Source organism: Theobroma umbraticum, unplaced genomic scaffold (genome assembly GCF_002168275.2).
Source record: "Theobroma umbraticum cultivar Fairchild unplaced genomic scaffold, ASM216827v3 scaffold_130.0, whole genome shotgun sequence".
In the NCBI taxonomy this organism is placed as follows: Eukaryota; Viridiplantae; Streptophyta; class Magnoliopsida; order Malvales; family Malvaceae; genus Theobroma; species Theobroma umbraticum.
Window position 1 is genome coordinate 5,296,087 of NW_018397264.1, and position 10,978 is coordinate 5,307,064.

At 36.9% G+C, this 10,978-nt stretch overlaps 3 protein-coding genes across 3 annotated transcripts; 2 read left to right on the forward strand and 1 right to left on the reverse strand.

Moving 5' to 3' along the window:
• Positions 1-609: 609 nt before the first annotated feature.
• CFM3A (CRM family member 3A) lies at positions 610-5,449 on the forward strand. Its single transcript, XM_021435769.2, has 9 exons — positions 610-1,669; positions 2,098-2,587; positions 2,667-2,797; positions 3,523-3,873; positions 4,009-4,165; positions 4,252-4,544; positions 4,675-4,734; positions 4,834-4,923; positions 5,019-5,449. Exons 1-9 carry the CDS (start codon positions 755-757, stop codon positions 5,172-5,174), a joined length of 2,643 nt encoding a protein of 880 aa, XP_021291444.1. The 5' UTR covers positions 610-754; the 3' UTR covers positions 5,175-5,449.
• A 1,238-nt stretch (positions 5,450-6,687) lies between these two features.
• Positions 6,688-8,030, forward strand: BHLH92 (basic helix-loop-helix (bHLH) DNA-binding superfamily protein). Its single transcript, XM_021435654.2, has 3 exons — positions 6,688-7,071; positions 7,169-7,462; positions 7,712-8,030. The coding sequence occupies exons 1-3, from the start codon at positions 6,736-6,738 to the stop codon at positions 7,796-7,798; spliced, it is 717 nt and encodes a 238-aa protein (XP_021291329.1). The 5' UTR covers positions 6,688-6,735; the 3' UTR covers positions 7,799-8,030.
• A 1,233-nt stretch (positions 8,031-9,263) lies between these two features.
• LOC110421479 (Ribosomal protein S19 family protein) lies at positions 9,264-10,949 on the reverse strand. The gene is made up of 3 exons (XM_021435077.2): positions 10,792-10,949; positions 10,634-10,691; positions 9,264-9,721 (listed from the first exon to the last, which is right to left on the reverse strand). Exons 1-3 carry the CDS (start codon positions 10,839-10,841, stop codon positions 9,473-9,475), a joined length of 357 nt encoding a protein of 118 aa, XP_021290752.1. The 5' UTR covers positions 10,842-10,949; the 3' UTR covers positions 9,264-9,472.
• Positions 10,950-10,978: the final 29 nt, after the last annotated feature.

A 10,978-nucleotide genomic window follows, 5' to 3' on the forward strand; every position in this document is an offset into this window, starting at 1 on the left:
TATATAAAGTAAGATGTATGTGTTTGTTTTTAAATATATTATCTTATAAATTTAACTAATTATTGATTTATCATGTTAGTTTCAAATTAAGATTGATTAAAAATATTATTTAATTAAAATTATTAATTTATAAAAATTTTACTATAAGTGAATTCTTTCACCTATATGTGTAGGATCGAGGTAAAATTAATACAATCAAAACTTACTTAACTCTTTTTTATATATGTTATTTATTTGAATCTTGTGTTATTTAATTTATTTTGTTTTTATAATACTTTAAAAAATCATATCTCATAAAATGTGTAAATATTAATAGTATTAGTCAATAGTAATTTTTTTTTTTACAAAAGAAAATTTGCATTTCCTCATCAGTAAAATTTAAATTTTTAAAAGTATTGATTGTTATTTAAACCTACAGTTTGCATTTTACTTTTTAAAACTAAAAAAATTAATAAAATAAAGAGACAAATTACTATGGAAAAGGTTTTATACCAGCACTGTTTTTATATTTCTCCAGGATTAAGATTTGAGATTAGTTAACCTGCTATAGGAAAACTTCCAAACTATATTTGGATTAGAATCTTCATGCAACCAAACAGGCCTCAGATATTTCTTCCCCGCCATGGATAACAATAATCACCAGACACAAGCCCTTAAACCCTCCCCCCACAACCTCCAAACCAAATAGCCTATGTTAAAATACCAGTCTCTCTGCCCCTCTGATGCTTTTATGCATTTTTTCTTCTTCTAATCAATGACTCTATTATCCACTCGCCAATTCCATTCAACAACAACAACAAAATCAAGCTTCTTGGATTCGTTTCAAACCTCTCTCTCCAAGTTCCATGGCCTCCCTCCCCCTTTTTTCAGGTATGATTCATCAAATTTCCCTCTCAAAACCTCAACTTTGTATGCAGCTAACCATACTGTCACTTCAAACTCACTATTTCACCAATACCCGAAAAGCAAAACCAAAGCTTTTCCCACCATGGATCCCACCTTTAGAAGTAATTGGTTAGATAGTTGGAACAAAACCCGCAAAGGATTTGGGCCTAAACCGCCCAAAACAGTGTTCAATTATAGAAAAAAGGGGAATGTATGGAGCTTGTCTTATTCACAGAGTGATAACAATGGGAGTAGTAGTAGTAGTAGTAGTAGTAGTACAATGGAGAAAATAGTGGAGAAATTGAAGAAATTCGGATACATTGGAGAGGAAAATGAGCAGAAAGAAAAGGGTGAGGAAGAGCCAAAGAGAGTGATTGAAAGAGGGTCTATAGAGGATATTTTTTATGTGGAAGAAGGAATGTTACCAAATAATAGAGGTGGATTTTCAAAGGAGTCACCTTTGGGGATGGAAAATGTGTTTGGAAGTGATGGGGAAGTGAGGTTTCCGTGGGAAAAGAGAAAGGAGGACCAGGAGGAAGGGAGGTGGACAGCGAGAAGAGATAGTAAAACTTCGTTGGCAGAATTGACTCTGCCTGAGTCTGAACTTAGGAGGTTAAGGAACTTGACGTTCCGGACGAAGAGTAAGATGAGAATTAAGGGTGCTGGTGTTACTCAGGAGGTGGTGGATACAATTCATGAGAAGTGGAAGACTGAGGAGATTGTGAGGTTAAAGATTGAGGGGGCACCTGCTCTTAATATGAAAAGGATGCATGAGATATTGGAGGTTTGCTTCTGATGAACTTTAATTGCTTTTGTTTAGTTTTGTTTTTGTAAATTTGTAGAACGTTTTTAAAATTTTTCCGTGGAATTTAGTCCAAATAAGAGAGGAATAAACCAATTGATAAATGAAAATGTGAAATTAAGTACATATTTTGTGTCCTCACCAACAATTGAATCTTCACTTTCGAGAAAATAAATATATTTTCGAATGCCATGTTTTCTTAAAACTTCTGCTGGTTGGGCAGTGATATGATTTCACCTGTTGACTGTTGTACCAAAAAAAAAGAAGGAAGTATAAGTAATAGACTAATAGGATAATTTTAGGGGAAAATAATATTTTAGAATGTTATAATACTATCTCTCTCAATCTCTGAAAAGTTAGTTACTCTGTCTTTCGCTAATTTGGCTTTTTCATCCTTTTGTTTTGTGTAGAGAAAAACTGGAGGATTAGTAATTTGGAGGTCTGGGACATCTGTTTCTTTATATAGAGGCGTGAGTTATGAGGTTCCTTCAGTGCACCTGAACAAACAAATATATAAGAGAAACGAAACATTGACATATGCCTTACCATCAGTGTCTGATAAAACTAAGGATCTTTCTACCTTGGGTTCTCATAAAGATGTGGTTTCACCTCAAGCAAACTCTGAAACTGCTGCTGAAGGGAATAAAGATACAGAATCATTGCCAGAAATAAGGTATGAGGATGAAGTAGACAAGCTGTTAGAGGGCCTGGGTCCCAGGTACACAGATTGGCCAGGATGTAATCCATTACCAGTTGATGCAGATTTGCTTCCTGGAATAGTTCCTGGTTATCATCCTCCATTTAGAGTACTTCCTTATGGAGTAAGATCTTCTCTTGGACTAAAGGAAGCAACATCTCTGAGAAGACTTGCCAGAGTTCTTCCTCCACATTTTGCTATAGGTATGCTACATTTTCTTGGGTCACCACATATGATCTGAAGGTGATTCTTTTGAATGTCTAATGAAGTATACCTCTCCAGGTAGAAGTAGGCAGCTCCAAGGTCTGGCTGTGGCCATGATTACATTGTGGGAAAAAAGTTCTATTGCAAAGATTGCGCTCAAACGAGGAGTGCAACTGACTACTAGTGAGAGAATGGCTGAAGATATCAAGGTAATTGAACTAAATTTTCTAAATCACTCGGTTTTAATCTCTGTGTCAACTAGTATATGATACTTCTGATCCTATTTTTTTCGGTCTGTTTATGTCCCCTGAGCTCCAAAATGTTTTAGGGGAAACGGCTTAGCTTTTTGGATACTTACTGGATAGTGTGCTTATTCATGGCCAAAAGAATGATCCGTGAATGTATTTTATTTTCTGTTCAAGCACATAAACCAGTGTTAGAGTCTTACTGCCTCTATGTTAGTGGATGTTGTTAACTGTCCCAACACTCATCTTATTGCCAACTTGCCTTATGTTGTTTGGAATCTAGTTTTTGAAGTCCTTGCCATTGGACCCATGAGGAATAAGTTAAATCAACTTAAATATGAAATAAGCATAAGGATTCATGTTTGTGTGCCATAAGAAGTCCACATTTCTTCAATAATTGGTTAATTCATTCAACTAGATAATACAGCTTGATCAAACTTCCCATATTCTTCTGTTCTGGCTATCATTACGATTTTAACAATATATTGGTGATACAGCTTCCTGAATAATTTATTCAGTGTTTCCATTTAATATTTTTAGAAGAAAACAAGCATGATATGTCTTGGTGATGTGGACACTTACTGGTAGTGGTATCAGTTTATATTTGATAAACTTTTACGGTCAACTATTTGGATTCTGGAAACACTAGATTGAACAGTTGATAACATACTTCTGTTGATTGGCTGCAGAAATTGACAGGGGGCATGCTTCTCTCTAGAAACAAGGACTTCTTGGTCTTCTACAGGGGAAAGAACTTTTTGTCACCAGATGTTGCTGAAGCATTACTAGAAAGGGAGAGATTGGCAAAGTCCCTACAAGATGAGGAGGAGCAAGCACGGTTAAGAGCATCAGCTTTTCTTGTACCAAGCGCTGAAGTAGCTGAGCAATCAGGAGCTGCAGGTACCCTTGGAGAAACTTTGGATGCAGATGCTAGATGGGGAAAGAGGTTGGACAATCATCATAAGGAAAAGGTGATGAAGGAAGCAGAAATCTTGAGGCATGCCAACCTAGTCAGGAAACTTGAAAAGAACCTAGCTTTTGTGAGTTCCTTGAATTTTCAGTCCCTATGTTTTCATGCATTATTTTTTAGTTTTATACGCTGAAATACTGCCATTACCTGCAATTTGTAGATTTATATGCTAAATAGGTTTGAGTGAGAAAATTTTAACTTTCAGGCTGAGCGAAAGCTTTTGAAAGCTGAACGAGCCTTATCTAAGGTGGAAGATTATTTAAAACCAGCAGACAGGCAGGCAGATCCAGAAAGCATAACTGATGAGGAAAGGTTTATGTTTCGCAAGCTGGGGTTGAGGATGAAAGCTTTCTTACTTCTTGGTATCTCTCTTTCTACAAGAATTATACAGTCTTCCATTTAAGAGTTTGAGATTTTTAGAGGAGTTTAATTTAATATCTTGCTTCAGGTAGACGTGGAGTTTTTGATGGTACTATAGAAAACATGCACTTACACTGGAAATACAGGGAGTTGGTTAAGATCATCATGAAGGCTAAAACTTTTGACCAGGTAAAAAAGGTTGCATTAGCACTTGAAGCTGAAAGCGGTGGAGTTTTGGTTTCAGTTGATAGAATCTCCAAAGGATATGCCATAGTTGTATTCCGAGGAAAGGATTATCAGCGACCTTCTACAATAAGGCCAAAGAATCTTTTGACAAAGAGGAGGGCTTTGGCACGTTCAATTGAGCTTCAAAGACGCGAGGTATATCTCAGAAACTCCTGTGGAAAACATGGAACTACATAGCATGTCGCTTAAGCTTTTGATTAATTTACCTTTTAAAATTGCAGACACCTCTGAAATGACTCATTTTCCTTCATATTCCATTTAACAGGCTCTCGTAAAGCATGTTTCAGCTCTGCAGGCTAAAGTGGATAAAATAAGATCTGAAATAGTATGGTTTTCTTATGTAGTTTATTAGCTTTTGCTGTTCTTTGGTTAGCCAGTTTGGTCATCAATATTAATACACCAACCTTTCATGCACGTTTGATAGGATCAAATGCACAGCATGGAAGAACAAGGAGACGTGGAGTTTTATGACAGATTAGATTCTTCATATCCTACTGATGATGATGACACAGAGGTCTAAATTATTTTTATCTCTCTAGATCTGCAGCTGCTTGATGTAAGATAGCTGATCTAACGAGTTGTTTCGTTTATTTTTTCTGCCTTGTACAGGAGGAAGGAGATGAGGCATATCTTGAGACATATGAAAGTGAAAATGATGCTGAAGAAGAAAATGATGAATTGATTCACAATGTCCGCTTGGAAACAAATTTTCCTTTCCATGACCAACATCATCAGGAGTCAGGAATAGAATCTGATGTTCCTTAAGCAGTTGCAAACACATTTTTCCTTAAATCAAGCAGAGAAACTAAGTGGAGACAACAGATGATTTGTCAAATTAGTCTGGAAGCAATAGAAGATCAATGCTTCTTAGAGCTTTGTCATTATGTACAGATCTTTGGGGGCAGATTATCATGTAGATATTAAAGCTATGCAAGACTTCCATCCTCGCTGGTTATGATTTATAAGCCGTTTTTGGTTATTAAATTGGATAGTTTATAGGAAAATGTTTTCACAGGTATATTTTTCGGATTTTTAGCAAATTCACAGTAATTAGCTTCTACAATCAACCAATAAGTGTTCAACCCCGCTTAATGGGCGAGGGAGCCAAAGACGGCCCCTTGGAAACTAAAGACAAACCATGATACAGACGACACTGCTGACTATTTGGCCAAAACAGGGTGGAAAGAATAAAGGATTTTATATGGGTTTCAAATGAAGAGGATGACGTGCAGCAACCTGCTTGGGGTTGTGGTTGGAGCTCTGCTTGTTGAGCCTATGCTGGAGGAACTTTCTGAGGAGGCCATGGTTTTTATGTTGCTGAATGTTTCTGTGTGCAGGGACTTGGGAGGTACATGTGATGTATGTCACTTGCCTTAAGTCGCTGGTGGTTGAGGGGTAATTCGGGCACTATAGAGAATCATGAAAGGATCCTGGAAGTGTACAGGGGAGTTTAACTTTTAGATTGTCTCTCTGGTCTTTGGATTCTTCTGTGAATGATTGTGTTGATGTATAGGGGTTCTTTTTATGTTTTTGTCCCTGGTTTACCTCTGTTTGTGTTTGGCCAAGGTCGTGCTAACCTTACTGCTGGTTGGGGAATGTAAATGTGTAGCTTTTGGGGCATCTAGAGGACTCTAGGATCTGCAGATTGTTCTTTAATGTTCTCTGCAGGTGGTTTTTTGGTGGTAGGAGGCTGATCTTCCCTTGGTCATATTGATATATTTATCATGAATTGAATACAACCCAGCTTTTTTAAAAAAATATATTCAACCCCACTCCCAAAAATGGAAGAATAAAATGCAAAAAGTGAAAAAAAAGAAAAGAACTATATATTATAAATAATTGTTCTTGCAAGAAATAGACTAGAATCAAGACGACGAGGACCAGAGGTCAAGCGAGGTCAGCTTATCTTGATGCGTCCTATTCACCGTCGCAGCAGAAACCGGCGAAACAAATTTCGAAATAAAAGCTTTCAGAAACCTAGCACGTGGGTAGTAACCTGAGGCTTTAATGTTGACCACCGAAGGTTTAGCCGTGTAGGACGTCCTCTCGTTTATGTAAAATGACAAAAATTGGGTCCCATACATCTAGTTTCCATGGCCAATTCTTGTGGGCTAACTAAGCGCGGAAAAGAAAGACTCACCATTTGACCGAGCACAGTTAGTCCACAGGGCCCAAAAAACATATTGAAAATGAACATATTTTGACCACGTTTTCATGATGTCTTAAATTTGTTTCAAGCAATTCAGGACAAAGCAGACCGTTATATATATAAACGTTTCAAATCGAAATTCGAAATTCCCGGTAAGGCCAAAGGAGGAGAGAAGCCATGGATCAGTTGATAAAACAGCTGCTACAGGGTGAAATCTTCTGGTATGAAACTACTCCTGCTCCACCTGTTAGGCAAAGCGCTTTCGTGCCATATCCAAATGCACCCAGAATTGGATTGGGTTTGGAGAGCGCTGGTTGTAGTAATGGAGTGAATTCTGGAAACATGAACAAGAGGATGATTGAATTCTTGATGAAGAGTTGGCCTACAACGAGAGAAACCAGAGACACCGAGAAAGATAGGTGTTTCCGTCACATGATGAATGAGAGAATGAGAAGAGAGAAGCAGAAGAGAAGCTACTTCTCCTTGCATTCTATGCTCCCTCTTGGCACCAAGGTTGGTTTAGTTAATCCATTTGACGCAATGGGGTATTTTGTTTTTTTGATATAATTACGTTGCGTTCATTGCCATTTTGTTTGAACTTTCATTGCAGAATGATAAGAACTCGATAGTTCAAGCGGCGACTAACAGAGTTCAAGAGCTGGAATGGCTAAAGAAGGACTTACAGAAGAGAAACCAAGAGCTGGAGTCAAATTTGGCTGCAATGACTGAGGTTAAAATCAATGAAGGAACCAAGATTACAGTAAGGTTAGACAATCCAACATCTGGGATTGATTCCATGTTGGGGGTTTTGAAATGCTTGAAGAAATTGGATTCAAAACCCAGAATGATCCAGTCAAAGTTCACTAATCAAGAATTCGTTGCAGTAATGGATATTGAAACTGAGGTTAGTTGTTTCATCTCTTTTCTTACAGTGGATTCAGCCTCTGCATTTAGAATTATACCATAAATTTCCCCTTTCATATAATTCCTTTGATCATCAGCCATCTTATTCTGCCCTCCAATTCTTTTGAAATTCAATACCAATACCATAAAATGAAGATTTGAATAATACATGCTTCAATATTTTAACATTATTTCACATCTCAGGAAGTTTAATGCTTCTATTAATAGTAAGAAGCCACTTTTTTGACAGATAAGAGCTGCCGAAATGGAAAAGGCTGTAAATAGAGCATTGCAGGAAGCTGAGAGGAAGCTTCAGCAACGTTGGACCAGATGCTAAACCCAATGAAAGTTTATCCAATATTTCTAATCTTACAACAGGGGGAAACAGGCACGGAAGAATATAAGATTAAGTCAATTGACCAAACCTAATTCCTTACTTAATAAATTGTAGCACAGTTACTGACGTGGGAAGCATGGGTCATTTCAGTTACTGATTACTGGCTAGAATTTTTGCTTGTTTAAAATGTAACTCACCTGCTCAATTTGAATTAGACTTTTTTGTTTTTTAATTTGTTGGTTTTAAAATATAAACGTTTAGCTTACACTTCCTACTCGGATATTTAAGCACGTTGAAGGTGTGCGCAGCTACTTGACTGGACTGCCATGCGTGCTGACGTAAGAATGCCTGGCTAGTCAAAACTCAGTACCGTGGTGTTCTGATCTTGAAACGTTGCAATTTACAGTCAGTGTTGGATTGGTCGTCGAGGAACAGTAAACAGTTGGACTTTCATCAAATTCTATTCATCATTTTTACTTTCTTTTCTTTATTTGTTTATTTTGTCCGATCAAAGTATTACAGTAAACACGAATGAATTTGCTAAGCATAGAGTTGGTCAAGATTAATGAGCAGTTATGCCTCTGCAGCTGGGTTTTCAGATGAGGTGCTAGTATAATGATGGACAATTTTTAATGCTACAGACTGAGATGCTCATCATTTCGTTCAGGCTGTGAGAAACAAGGCCTGAGCAGTGAGAACACTAGAACAACGTTGCCCACATCAGAATTAGAACTGTGTTAAAATCAGATATGCTGCAGCAAAACATTTATTGTGCCGCTTACACCAAGACCAATTCGAAAATGCTGCAAACAGAAACTGTTCTTCCTAATGCTTTTGAAAGCCTGCGCATTAAATTAATCCCAACCAATACAACCTGAAATAAACAGCAGTATGCAACTACTTTTGGTTACAAGAACGACATAGCTAGCTGGAAGCAAGGCCCAACTAGATTGTACACTTTTTGGTTTTAAATGTGAAAATGAGTTACAAAAATGCATATACCGATCAAAAAGATTAAGCACTCAAAACAGAGATAATTATGCCATTGGAATGGAAGGGAGATGTCATCTTATAACTCTTATAACTCCTCAGCGCGCGCACACACACACACTATCAAGCTACTGAAGATGTAGGGGGGAAAAGGATTACATTATATATCTGGTAGTCAACCCCTGTTAAGATTAAGGATATTCAAACTCAGCCCAATAAACTATTACACATGCATGGCCGTGCGTAGCACGAGTCTTCATCAAAGCTCAAAACCTAAGCAAAATGAACATGTTGAAAGAGTTGTTGCACCATGAGCAGAGCCTTTCAGATTCAGAATTCAAAGATCCCTTACCCCCCTCCTAATTGTACCAACAATGATTTAAGTATCCATACTCTACAAATAGAGGCAATCAGATGAGGTGAAACTTCAGAAACTATATAAATTTTGCAGACAACGCAGTGGGCAAAATACCAATTCACTAACAAGCTCAACTACCATAAACACTAAGTGTACCATTCAAAACACCTCTTTAAAACATGACTAAGATTCATTATCTGATATAACAATAGAAAGGGCATAAAATTGCCATTAAGAAACTAAAAGTGCAACAAACAAAATTTGATCAACATAAATGTTTCTCCATAGCAACACCGAATAAAGTATCTAGGCTGCGAGAAGGGACTTCACTTCAGAGGAATGAACCTAGATGAATGGGTAGCACCAATACCAGGTCTACCGTGCTTAACTGGCTTGTATGAAATGGAGAACTCAGCAAGGTAATGCCCAATCATTTCAGGCTTGATTTCAACCTGGTTAAATGTCTTGCCATTGTACACACCAATTATGCTTCCAATCATTTCAGGTACAATGATCATATTTCGCAGGTGGGTTCTAACTGGTTCTGGCTTTTCACCAGGTGGGGCCTCCCTTTTCTGATTCAATACATCAGAGCAGAAAATATTATGCGAGTACACCAGTGAACTTAAACAGAAAGATCAAGCAATAATGATGTCCAATGAAAACAATATTCTCTAAAGCTAGAATTACAATGACAATTCAGCAACAAATAAAAGTTTTACTGCAAGAACAGTACATTGAGCTCTAATAAGGATCAAGTAGTCTTTATAACACTAATAAAATAACTCCTAGGACTTTAATCAGCCTATAATTTGACAAGCAGCACCTTTCAAAAAAAAATTTGACAAGTAGCGTTTAACTACCTGACAATAAATGTGAGAGTGGAAAATTAAAATGAAAAGGAAAAACAAAATGAAGCAGATAGCTACCATGAATGCAACATAGGTTAAGAGTTACTTGCATGTAGAAAAGAATAGGTACATCCTTCGATCAGAAGTTCAAGATTACATATTATGTTATGCACAAAAAAATTTTGCACATAATTTGAAACATAATCAATCAACTGAATGCAATCTCCCTTGTTAACATCAATAAAAATAACAATTCCATCAAACAATCTTTGCAAAAGAGACTCAATTTCAGCTACTAGAATTTGCTACAAATACATTTCCTATGATCTATGATAAAAAAGCAAAGACATCCAATCAAACACAAGCTAAAACATAATGGGTATTTTGAAGACATAGAATAATAAATTGTAACACAAGACATTCTCTAATCATATCTTTCTTTTAGCATAAAGATGAGTTTCAAGTGACAAATTGACAGTTATACCTCAGGCAAAGCTCCAAATGTAATAAAAATAAATTAAACACTCCCCAGTAACTCAGCATCAATGATCAACCTTAGATCTAAACATAAATCCAATAGATATAATTGATAAAAATAAATAAATAAATAAAAGAGCAAAGTCAAGATTAAATTACCGCCTTGCGGAGCTTCTTAATCAAAGCCATGGGCTTTCTCTTGAGACCCCTCTGGAACCTATAACCAAATAATAAAATCCATTTCATATTTTATTAGTATAAACAAAGAAAAGAAAAACTGTTTTGCAAAAATAAATCTTTTTTCTGTTTCTTATTACCTTCTGCGAGCACGAGCAGGGAAGAGCTTGACAAGCTCGTCAGTGGACATATCAAGGAGAGCATCCAAATCAACGCCTCTGAAGCTAAACTTCTTGAACGTTCTCTTCTTGGGTACTCCGGCCGCCGCCACCTCTGTCTCCACATCCGCCTGTCAAAATTTCACCCATTCACCCCACAGTAAGAAAA

What these genes read in the sequence shown, in the direction of transcription:
- BHLH92 (XM_021435654.2), top strand. Translation starts at nt 6,736, where the DNA reads ATGGATCAGTTGATAAAACAGCTGCTACAGGGTGAAATCTTCTGGTAT. An exon ending in TGCTCCCTCTTGGCACCAAG is followed by an intron (nt 7,072 to 7,168) that starts GTTGGTTTAGTT and finishes CTTTCATTGCAG; the next exon opens with AATGATAAGAACTCGATAGT. An exon ending in TAATGGATATTGAAACTGAG is followed by an intron (nt 7,463 to 7,711) that starts GTTAGTTGTTTC and finishes CTTTTTTGACAG; the next exon opens with ATAAGAGCTGCCGAAATGGA.
- CFM3A (XM_021435769.2), top strand. Translation starts at nt 755, where the DNA reads ATGACTCTATTATCCACTCGCCAATTCCATTCAACAACAACAACAAAA. An exon ending in GAAAGCTTTCTTACTTCTTG is followed by an intron (nt 4,166 to 4,251) that starts GTATCTCTCTTT and finishes ATCTTGCTTCAG; the next exon opens with GTAGACGTGGAGTTTTTGAT. An exon ending in ATAAAATAAGATCTGAAATA is followed by an intron (nt 4,735 to 4,833) that starts GTATGGTTTTCT and finishes CACGTTTGATAG; the next exon opens with GATCAAATGCACAGCATGGA.
- LOC110421479 (XM_021435077.2), bottom strand. Translation starts at nt 10,841, where the DNA reads ATGTCCACTGACGAGCTTGTCAAGCTCTTCCCTGCTCGTGCTCGCAGA. An exon ending in CCTGCTCGTGCTCGCAGAAG is followed by an intron (nt 10,692 to 10,791) that starts GTAATAAGAAAC and finishes ATTTGGTTATAG; the next exon opens with GTTCCAGAGGGGTCTCAAGA. An exon ending in TTAAGAAGCTCCGCAAGGCG is followed by an intron (nt 9,722 to 10,633) that starts GTAATTTAATCT and finishes GTATTGAATCAG; the next exon opens with AAAAGGGAGGCCCCACCTGG.